Genomic DNA, 11,998 nt, shown 5'->3' with positions numbered 1-11,998 from the left:
GGGAGATTCACAGATTGAATGTGCAGCAGACAAATCTGCAGAAATTGCGTGATGCAATCATGTCAACATGGACCACAGTATCAAAGGAATGTTTCCAGCATTTTGTGGAATCCATGTCATGAAGAACTGAGGTTGTTTTGAGAGGAAAGGGAGGCCCTACCCTGTATTAGTATAGTTTTCCTAATAAAATGCTCCGTCGGTATAGATAGATAGATAGATAGATAGATAGACCACAGGAGGTGCTCTTTGAAACAGCACAGACCCTGAACTGATCAACTGTTACCAGGGATTATCTGAGATGCTGATGTTAAGTTGTTCATGACTGATGACCGTTACAGCCTCCATCCCCGACGCCTGGCCTTCGTGCAGAACATGGGTCTGAGTTGGAGAAAGTCTTCCTGCTCTCGTTGTGTCCCTCCTCACAGCCCCAAGGACACGAGGGTGGTCAACTCTGATGAGGGCGACCATCGATATGTCAGAAGCACTCAGCATTCTTGCTTGGCCAGTGGTCGCCCACACCGCAGCACTCACACACAGGCCATCGGTCATCACGCCACCACACATAGAGCGCCTCCCGGGGGCCGGACATGTGCACAGGCAGTTCTGCGCCTTTCCAGCTTGAGATCATTTCCCTCAAGCCTGGTTAATGAGATGACTGAGCAGTCCTGCGGTTGTCCACGCAGAGCGATGCTCGCGGTGAACAGGAAGGAGGGAGGAAAGCAGGGAGGGATGCGGAGATGCAGAGAAACATGGAGCAGCTGCTGGACCACAGCCACATCAAAGGCCCATCAGACCTTGAAGAGGGACAGCAAACACATCACTACCGCAAGACAAACTCCTTCTTGGATCTCAGGGAAACCAAGACGGACCACAGACAGTGAAGGTAGAGCAGCTTCTCGATTCCTCCAAACCACGAGCCAGAAGCAGCCTGGTCTTCAGCGAGCAGATTGGGGGCACTGTGGTCACGACCTGCTGTGGATCCCCAGGCTGCGGTTGAGTAAGGATTCAACACAGTTCCAGAGTTTGCAGCAGTCACACCCCATCAGTTCACAGGAATAATGAAGATGGTTTACTCTCTCTAGGGTGGAGAGGGAAACGAGTCAGCATGTGACACTTTGCATATCACCCTAATTTGCATATCATAATTTGAATTGAAATACCATCCTACTGATACAGAAACAGCAAATACTGAAAACAATAATGGACACATTATATATACATGAGCTGCAGAAGACCAGCTCACAAGACCCACTGTCATTACAACGTACTAGGTCACATCTCACATGCCAACATCTCTCACACACCCTGTGGGTCTCACACGCAATCACACACTCTTTCTGTGGGTGTGTGTGTGTGTCTGATCAAGGGCTCTGGTCCCGCCCCACACTTCCCCAAACACACTCCTCCAACTCGGCGGTTCACTGCATCTCCGTGTGCTGCTAATCTGTGGTGACACTGTTAGCGCCTGGTTCCAGAGCAAAGACACACACACATACATGCATACACACACCATCTCTGCTCACACACTCAGCTGTATCCACAGTCATGCTCTTCGACTGCAGTTCCACCCACTGGGCCTGAGGGGCTTCGGGTTCCGCCCTGTAACCCTGTTGCTGTATCACAGTAGTAGTCTCTCTCTCTCTCTCTCTCTCTCTCTCTCTCTCTCTCTCACGCACACACACACACACACGCACACACACACACACACACACACACACCATCCAGTCAAACAGACAGAAGAATGAAACTCCTAGATAACACACACAGTGGCTCATCCTGAGCTTTAAGAAATCACACATGTGTTGAACGTCCTGGTCACAGAGCAGCGCACGGACATGGCCTCGATTCCTGTCTTCTTCAGGAACGATCGGGGTGATGCTGGGCCAACGGGGGGGGCGCAGTGGTTACAGCTGTCACCTTGTAATCCACGGGCCTGCGTTTGAATCCCCTCTCCCCGCTGTAGGGTCTTTGGTTAAGGTACTTACCTGGTGAAGCGATTCACTGTTTCCCGGCCCTCATCTCTCCATTGTCTTCCTTTAACTGCCCAGATCAAGTTCCATTCTCTGGTTATTGTCTACAAAACCATCAACACATCTGCTCCCCAATGTCTACAAGACCTGATCACTGGCTACACCCCAACCAGACTGATATGCTCCTCCACTGGCTGCTTGGGGGTCCCACAATGAAAAGATCCAAAATCACAAGTCTGTGGGTTCTCAGGTCTGGCTCTGTGGTGAAATGAGCTCCCTGTGTCTCTCAGAACTGCTGGATCTCTCTCAACATTCAAGAAGGGTTTCAAAATGTCTCTTTCATACTCGCATCTCTCCTCATCTCTCATGCACTTCATGAAGTCCATAAACCTGCACTAGATCATTTGTTGAAAAAATTGTCCTCCCTCCCAGCTCCACATGTCACTCTAAAGACTGTTTTTGGACCAGTTCATTGAGCTTTTGAGTTGTGTATGTCTTTCTGCCTCACTGTTTCTTGGTGAAACACCCTTTTGCTTTCTCAGTTGTATGTTTCTGAATGATTAGTGTAAATGCGCAATAATATAGTAAAAATTACCTTGCTACATGACTGGGTAAAGCAGTGTGTCACCTAGGAGAAAAATATGAGATTAATGAATAAAATGAAATAAACAATAACAAGCACGTGGCTCCATTCCTCGGCAATTCCGTTTCCCAGGAAACACAAGTGGACACGCATAACCAATCTCTTACCCAGCATGCCCCAGGAATTCTGTGTTTAGCCCTGGAACTGACAACTCTCTGACTTGAACCCAACGAATGAACCTGCAGGAGAGACGGAGCTAATAAACCAACGGTGCGTTCGGGCCCAGACCCCACGGCTGGATGTGACTTCATTTATTAGCGTTTTCCAAAATCCCAACACCAAAGGCGCAAAGGTGCTATAAAGAGCAAAGGGATTAAAAAGCAGCAGGTCTGAAGCTCACAAATACAAACTGTTGTACTGATGCTCAGTTTCGTCCTTTTCCAGAAAGTTCTCGGTTTGGTCTGAACGCGGTTAAGGAGCCGCGAGCCCCAGTTCTTTGTGTGTTCATACGCTGTCAGCTCTCTACATTCCCGTCTCTTCCGCTGTTGCAGCCTCTCAGAGTATTAAAATTCAGTCGATATAAAAAATATCTCTTGGCTCTATGTCGAACGTACGAACGCTTCACACAGGAATCGGTAGATAAATTAAAGTCCCTCTGAGACGGATTATAAAAAGCGGTACAAAGTCAGGTCGGCAACGCGCCCCGTTCTGATTGACTGGCCGAAGGCGGAGGGCGGAGCCCTGCAGGGCCCCCCCTCTAGCTGCGCAGACACTCGTTCTTGCTGCAGGTGGCCTGACGCTCGATGCGCCACGTGCCCTCCTCGTAGGTGCAGTAGCAGATGGTGCACTCGTCCATTTTGACCTCGCGGCCCGCGGGTATCACCGCTGTGTCGGCAAAGCAATTCGGCCCTGGGACACAGGAACACAGAGGACAGGAGGACAGGCGGTCAGCGAGCGTGTGTGTGTGTGTGTGTGTGTGTGTGTGTGTGTGTGTGTCTGAGTGTGCGTGTTTCGGGCTCTGTGCATGTGTTAGAGCGTGAGGGTGTGCTCTCTGTATGAAGCGTGTTTGTTCATGACTCTGGCTGATGATACAGACACACTTGGGGTTATTTATTTATAATTTTTCATACTTTTATATAGTAACTTTGAGGTGTATTACTAATCATTTAAAACTCCTCTTCCAGTGTTGTCTTGTCCTGCACCCTGCACACGTGAGCATGGATGCCTAGGAACAAAAGGAACAGGAGGAATGAGAGGGACAGGAGGAACGTGAGGAACGTGAGGAACAGGAGGAACGTGAGGAATGAGAGGAATGGGAGGAACAGGAGAAACAGGAGGAACGTGAGGAACGTGAGGAACACGAGGAACGTGAGGAATGTGAGGAATGGGAGGAACATGAGGAACTTGAAGAACAGGAGGAATGGGAAGAACGTGAGGAATGGAGGAACGGTAGGGACAGGAGGAACTTGAAGAACAGGAGGAACGTAAGGAACAGGAGAAACAGGAGGAACGTGAGGAATGGTAGGAACATGAGGAACAGGAGGAACGTGAGGTCCCCCACTGCTCTTAACACTTAGGGCAAAGGAAATGCAAGTGAAAATATTTTAAACGTTTTGGAGAAGTGTCACTGGACCCTTCATGCTATGGGGAAGGGGGTACGAAAGGATGGATCCCTACCGTACGTAATGCATTTGAGACGATCGACAAGTGAAGCAAATGCAATAAAATACGAACAAATGAAGTGGGCATTTGTGAGGAACTGAAGCCGGAGGAGCATGTGGCTCCACGGCGGAGAGTTTCTGTGCCCCGTAACGCCCTGCTTTTCCAGCACGGTCACCCTCCGCATTCCTGCTCATTTACGTATCGACCGTGACACGAACCCGCCCACCTCTTGAGCTCCGCCCCCGCACAGCCATGTTCTCTGCCAATGGAACCTGGTACAGAAGACAGAAGCTCCTTCATCCTGCGTAACTTTTCACCAAAGACTAAACTCCAGAAGGAGACCATTCCCGCCCGTGTCCCCTTCACCGCTTCACTGGGATGTATCTTCGATTTGCAGCACTGCAACCAATGGTTTTACATACATACACACACACACACATTTTCTGAACCGCTCATCCCATACGGGGTTGCGGGGAGCCGGAGCCTAACCCAGCAACTCAGGGTGTAAGGCTGGAGGGGGAGGGGACACACCCAGGACGGGACGCCAGTCCATCACAAGGCACCCCAAGCAGGACTTGAACCCCAGACCCACCAGAGAGCAGGACCCGGTCCAACCCACTGCGCCACCGCGCCCCCATAATAACAATATTACAGTATTATTTTCATTCATCACAGTGATTTCTCAGAAGCAAACAGAGGGCATCCAGCCAGGGAGGGAGGTATCACAGCGTTGGACCTTTTTTGAAGCCACCATGTGGGACAAAGATAAAAGTCATCAGTCCATCTGTGAAGGTGACAGGAGAGTTGACATCATACTGAGACAAAGGTGTGACACTGCGTAGGAGCGGCAAAGTTGGGCAGCATGAGTAAACACACACTGACACATACTCCTTGTATCCTTTACTGATCTCTGTATCTAACACAGACACCACACACACTGCAGTGTAATGTCTCCCTCTTCACTCCACAAGTCCTGGACAAGTGAGCCAACATCACTGCCCTGAGGTCACCATGGCAACTGAAGTCTGTCTGCATGTGTCCCGCATCTTATGTGCCATCGTAATAAAAAAAGACAGACCCTGCTGAAGGTGTACAGAGTACACAGTGATGCAGCAGATGGACATGGGTTCAACCCCCACTCAGTCTGTGTGCATGTTCGCATATAATTCCTCCAAGGGCTCTGGTTTCCTTCCACAGTTGAAAAACGTGTTTCAGGTGGACTGGTGATGCCAAATTGCCAATTGCCCACTGTGCCCATGTGACGTCAAGAAACCGAGTCACTCACACACACACACACACACACACACACACACGGGGATCCCCACCCATATATAGGTATTGAAGAGGTGGGACCCCGACGCCCACCCCCCCCCCCCCCCCCCCAGCCCCACAGAGCCACTGCATTTGTGGAACTCACTGAGTTCTCCCTCTTTCAGAGAACTGAGGAACAGAGAGATGGTCTTATCCACAGCAAGTGAAGATGTTTTATTCAGAGACACATCCCCCAGCGATAATGCTAAGGAGGCGCAATGTGAGCTGTACGGGGCTATTAGCAAAGTGCAGAACACACACCCTGATGGACTGTTTATTGTCGCTGGAAATTTCAACCATGCGGATCTCTAGTCGGGCCTCTCTAAATTCCATCAGCATGCGGACTTTGCAACAAGAGGGGTGAACGTGCTGGATCTTGTTTACACAAACATTCCCGGTGCATACCGGGCAGACTCCCCGCCCCACCTCAGCTACTCAGACCACATTGCTGTTATGCAATTCCCAGCATACAAACCACTTGTCACACGCGCCAAAGCAGTTCTGAAACAGGTGAAAACCTGGCCGGCAGAAGCCATCTCTGCTCTTCAGGACTGTTTTGAACACACTGGCTGGCACATATTCAGGGAGGCTGCAACTGATGGCAGGCGACTCCACTGACTTGGAGGAATACACAGCATCAGTGACCAGCTACATCAGTAAGTGCATCGATGACGTCACCGTCTCCAAGTCCATCATCACTACACACTCCAACCAGAAACTGTGGATGGCGGCGGAGATGCGTGTGCTGCTGAGGACCCGAGACACCGCCTTCAGAGCAGGTGACAAGGCAACCCTAAGAGCAGTGAGGGCCAAACTCTCTTGGACCATCAGAGGCAAAGCGCTCACATGCCCAGAGAATCCACAGCCGCTTCCAGAACAGCGGCAACACGCAGAGCATGTGGAAGGGCATCCAGGCCATCGCCAATCACAGGACAACGCCTCCCTTCCAGATGTGCTGAAAAACTTGTACACTCGGTTTGAAGCCCAGAATGACGTAGTGGTGAGGAAGACCACCCCTCCTCCCAATGAGCAGGTGCTGTGTCAAACGACGGCCGACGTGAAGAAAAGTCTACGCAGAGTCAATCCATGGAAGGCTGCTGGACCAGGCAACATTCCTGGCAGAGGATGTGCGGACCAGCTGGCAGGTGTTCTCACTAACACCTCTCTCTGCAACTGATCCTGGACTTCCTGACTGGGAGACCTCAGTCAGTCTGGATCTGGAGCAGCATCTCCAACACCACCACACTGAGCACTGGGACCTCCAGGGCTGTGTGTTCAGTTCACTGCTGTTCGCTCTGCTGACTCACAACTGTGTAGCAACGCACAGCTCAAACCACATCATCAAGTTTGCCGACGACATGACCAGGGTGGGTCTCATCAGCAAGAATGACGACTCAGCTTACAGAGAGGAGGTGCAGCGGCTAATGGACTGGTGCAGAGCCGACAACCTGTCCCCGAATGTGGACAAAACAAAAGAGGTGGTTGTTGACTTCAAGAGATCATAGAGCGACCGCTCTCCGCTGAAAGTTGACGGCTCCTCCGTGGAGATTGTCAAGAGCACCAAATTCCTTGGTGTTCACCTGGCGGAGAACCTCATCTGGTCCCTCAAAAAAAAGCCCTCAGCATCTCTACTTTTTACGAGGGTTGGGAAAGGTCCATGTCCCTCCGCCCCCCCATCCTCACCACATTCTAGAGAGGGACTATTGAGAGCATCCTGAGCTGCATCACTGCCTGGTTTGGAAATCGCACCGTTTTGGATTGCAAGACCCTCAGTGAGGACAGCTGAGATGATCATCGGGGTCTCTCTCCACTCCATCATGGACACTTACTGCATCCTCAAAGCCACCAGTATCGTGGACGACCCCACACACCCCTCACACGAACTCTTCACCCTCCTGCCGTCGGGCAAAAGGTACCAAAGCATTCGGGCCTCATGGCCAGACTGTGTAACAGTTTCTTCCCCCAAGTCGTCAGACTCCTCAATACTCAGGGAGTGGACTGACACCAACCCACACATACACGCACACAGCCATATTACAAGGACAACATTTGGAACGGGACTCCGGGACCAGCGCAAGGACACACAGACACGACGCACACAGAGTTTGAGCACAGGATGTGGACTGGGGCACGAAGGACTGGCGCAGAGGGGACAGGAGCTCAGGGCTTGCAATTCGTTTGAGGTCAGGTGTGTTGATGGTGCTGGGTGGACCTGGAGTGTGGTGGTGCCATCTAGATCTCTGCTCCTGTGGATATGATGCACTGTTGCATTGTTCTCTGAGATGTACGATGCTTTGCATGAAAGTGTCTGCTAAATGAATCCTTGTAGAGTAAATGTACATTTCCCTTCCATCCACTTTCCTCTCCTGCACACCTCAGAACTGCTTTGAGTCCTACCTATGAGGAACATCTGCTGTGGCTCCCGATCATCTCCTTAGCCTCTGTGAACTGGTGTTCCGCAGGGCTCGGTGCTGGGTCCCCTGTGCTTCTCCATCTCCACCTCTTCCCTCAATCCTGTCACCCCCCCACACATTTTCCTATCACTGCCGCACGATGACACACAGCGACACACAGCTCTTTCTTTCTTTTACCCCCCGAGCTACAGATGTTTCTACATGCATTGCTGCCTGCCTCACAGATATCTCACCTTGGAGATCTCATCAGCACCTAGAGTTAGAACCTTTTCAAAATGGAAATCCTCCCCCTCCCAGCTGCTCCATCCTCCTGTCGAGAAGTTTCTATCAAACTGGGCAATTCATTCATTTGACCAGCTTCCTTCGTTAAGCGTCTGTAAGTAACGATCAACAGAGTTGAAGCCACAACCCTCACCTGTGTGTGTGTGTGTGTGAGAGAGAGAGATAGAAGGACTCACCGCTCTTGCAGATGGGGCAGCACTGGTCTGGCTCGTACTCAGGATCCACACACTCTGTCTGGGGACACGCTGCCACAGTGCATAGCACCTCTCCGCTGGGCTCGCAGCGACACACTTCACAGGGGGACACCTGCATGTACACACACGCACACACACACCATTGTAACTAGGCATCAATGAGTAAAAACCACTGGCCCCGATACCCACAATATTCTGATAACAGGAAATGATGCAGAGAACACACACACACACACACACACACACACACACACACTTTCTGAACCGCTTATCCCATATGGGGTCACGGGGAACCGGAGCCTACCCAGCAACACAGGGCGTAAGGCAGGAGGGGGAGGGGACACACCCAGGATGGGACGCCAGTCCGTCACAAGGCACCCCAAGCAGGACTCGAACCCCAGACCCACCAGAGAGCAGGACCCGGTCCAACCCACTGCGCCCCCCAATACGGAGAACCTTGAACACTTTTTTTCATCTCAAAACTTGTGAAATGTTTCCTTAATAATGATTACAGTTCCTACAGTTGTCCTTTTGATGTATCCTATCATGAACAAATGAATCGCACTGTTATCCCCACAGCCTTGTCTCTTTTTTCCTTTATTGTTTTATGAATGTTACTCGATAAACACACCATTTTCCAAGTATTTCACCAGATTGTGTGATGTCATTGCAACTAAATGCAAGGAGCTCTGATTTAATCACTACTTGTAGGCATATTTTTTCAGTGTGACACTCCACCAGCAGTGTGTGTGTGAGTGTGTGTGTCTATGTGTGTGTGCGTGTGTGTGTTTGTGTGTGTGTAGGGGGGGTAAGGCTGACCCAATAAAAGGAGTAACCCCTCCCCCACACAGCCACGCCCAGCTGCTCCGCTCCCAACAGTACGTTTGCTACGGAAACCCACCAGTGGAGATGTGGCCTCCTGGAGTTCAGAGCAGGCGATCATCAGGCGAGAAGATTTAATTAATGACACAATTAACCTTCTTGTCTTTGAAGGCGGAATGGAGACATCAAGCCTTCAGTAGCAAATTCATACCAGCATAGGGGCACGGAGGACTGGTGCAGAGGAGACAGGAGCTCAGGGCTTGGAATTCGTTTGGGGTCAGGTGTGCTGATGGTGCTGGATGGACCTGGAGTGTGGTAATGCCCCTTGGGTTCATTTCAATTATTCCTGAGGGTTCTGGCATCAAGAATCTCACCTCCCCATTAACCGGAGAAGCAGAGAGGAAAAGTCTGTCTCTCCTGAGGGTCAAGCAGGGTCAACACTGGCGAGAGCAGGGCTAGAGCAGGCCACACAGAAAGGGACAACCAGGGTAAGGGGGCCTTAATGTGTGTGTTCCAAGAGAAGCGAGAAGCCTTGCTGTCTGTCTGTGTTTCTGAAAAGGACCCCCCTTCCAGCTCTGTGAACCATGTGCTTCTGCTGAGGGCTGCAGGCCCAGATCCCACCTGAAGACCCAAAGGTGACAAGAGAGGGCTTCCCCTGAATGCCGCTGAAGCTTAAAGCAGGAGTTCTCCAAGTTTCAGTGCTTGGACCTTTCAGCTTTTCCCTCTGACAAACCTGGTATAAGTGTAAATGACTTGGTGAAAGAGCTCCTCTCCTTCCCACCAGCGCAGATCCATCTCAGCAGCAAACCATGCCCAACACACATCTCTACCAGGGTATGGAGGCTGGCACCTGATGACCAGCAACTAAGGTCCTTCATATCTCTGACACTTTGCGGTGACCTCTGCATCACTGCTAAAGGTCAGGACTTCTCAGTTCTGGTCCTGATGAACTTTGGCACCTTATAGGAATCAGTGCCAATTCAGTGAGACGACCATCGAGTTCTAGAGAAAACTCAAGGATGTTCAGAGAAATATCTGAGCTGTCATTCTATAGTGTCATAGCAAAGGGTTTGAATGCTGATAGAAAATTAGGAATTTAACTTTTTATGTTTAATAGATTTGCAAGCAAAGTGTTTTCTGTCAGTCATTAGAGGGTCCTGTGTGTCAAATGATGGCAAAAAAATCAATTAAATCCAAAACTGTACAGCACGAGGGCAGCTTGGTGGCGCAGTGAACAGCGCTGCTGCCTCACTGCACCTGAGTTCGATCCCAGCTCTGCGTTGAGTTTGAATGTTTTCCCCATGTCTGTGTGGGTTTCCTCCCACAGTTTAAAGTCATGCAGTTCAGGTGAACTGGTGACAATTCATTAATTTGACCAGCTTCATTAGTTAAGTGTCTGTAAGTAATGATCGACAGACTCGAAGCCACAACCCTCACCCTAACGTGTTTATGTGTGTGTGTGTGAGAGAGAGAGAGAGACGCTACATTGCCCTTAGTGTGCGAATGGGTCAGCGACTCACGCACGTGTATGTGTGTGTGTGTGTGTGTGTGTGTGTGTGGGGCTACCTTGTGATGGACTGGTATCCCATCCAGAGTGAAACCCCCCTCCCCCAGCCTTCCGGCATAGGCCATGGATCACCACGGCCCTTCTCAGGGCAAGTGGTTATTGAAATAGGACGGATGGATGCAGGGTGTGTGAATGCTTTCCGGAGAAGTAAAGACAACTGTGTGAAAGTGGACACAAGTCAACACTCCACTCCTGCAGAAGTAGAATACTCCTTGTAAAAGAGTTTGACACAAAATAATCCAACAAGACAAACTGGACATGTCTGCAGCTCAACAAAGTCGCTCAGTGTGTCGCAACGCACAGCGGAGAGTCGCGATGTGGAAGGTGTGGCGGCAGGAAAGAACACGGCTGTGGCGGCACGGTGCTGAACGGTCACACGAGGAAGCGTCCGGCTTTACCTCGTCTCTGGCCGTCTCACCTTGAACTCCTCGAGGGCCATGTAGACCTTGCCGCGGAACTCGCAGTAGTTCTTCCTCTCCTTGCACTGGGGGCAGCACTGGCTCGTGTCGACGCGCAGGCAGCGGGGGTGCACCTTGGGGCAGTCGGGTTTGCTGCACATGGGACCCTCCTCGGTACACAGGCAGGGGCAAGTGGACGGCCCCGGCGTGAACTTCTCCCCGATGGCGAACACGAAGCCGCTCTCGTCCACGCAGCCCTTACCGCGGTAGTCCGGGTAGGCGTACTCGTCGAGGTTGGTTTCCCCCGTGGGGCCGTCGTCCCTCTGCTCTGGCGAGTCCCCGGTGGCTCGTGCCCCGGCTGTCCCGTTCGCTCCGTTCGCCAGCCCGGCATCCTCCCGGCTCATCTCGTCCAGGCGCTGCCGTACGGCCGGGCTCAGCCCCCCCGCCTTGTCCTGGGGCAGCGGATTCAACGGCAAGGGCGTCGCGGGAGCACGGGTGGCAGCGAGCAGCAGGGTGCACGCCAGCAGGAGCCAGGGTTCGAGAGTTGGCATGGTGGCTCCAGAACGCAGCAGGATGGCCCTCCACCCACCAGGGGGTATGTGCCTAGTTCTCACATAACACGCTTCACGTCAGGGGTGACACCCCCCACACGCACCTGCAAGGCCACACAAGGAGGATGAGAAACGACAAGAGAACTGAGTGCAAAGCGTTGCAAGAAAAAAGTGAACATTTCCGTGACTAAACGCCTCTTAATAGCCGACATGAACAGTCTTGCTGCACTCAAACACTCAAGTT

The 11,998-nt window shown here is 51.5% G+C and overlaps 1 protein-coding gene across 1 annotated transcript; it reads right to left on the bottom strand.

Moving 5' to 3' along the window:
* Positions 1-2,986: 2,986 nt before the first annotated feature.
* vwc2 (von Willebrand factor C domain containing 2) lies at positions 2,987-11,754 on the bottom strand. The gene is made up of 3 exons (XM_018734539.2): positions 11,224-11,754; positions 8,399-8,528; positions 2,987-3,462 (listed from the first exon to the last, which is right to left on the bottom strand). The coding sequence occupies exons 1-3, from the start codon at positions 11,752-11,754 to the stop codon at positions 3,311-3,313; spliced, it is 813 nt and encodes a 270-aa protein (XP_018590055.2). The 3' UTR covers positions 2,987-3,310.
* Positions 11,755-11,998: the final 244 nt, after the last annotated feature.

The sequence above is a fragment of the Scleropages formosus genome, chromosome 18 (assembly GCF_900964775.1).
Source record: "Scleropages formosus chromosome 18, fSclFor1.1, whole genome shotgun sequence".
In the NCBI taxonomy this organism is placed as follows: Eukaryota; Metazoa; Chordata; class Actinopteri; order Osteoglossiformes; family Osteoglossidae; genus Scleropages; species Scleropages formosus.
Note: the sequence above shows the minus strand (reverse complement) of the source record. Positions and strands in the feature narration are given on the sequence as shown.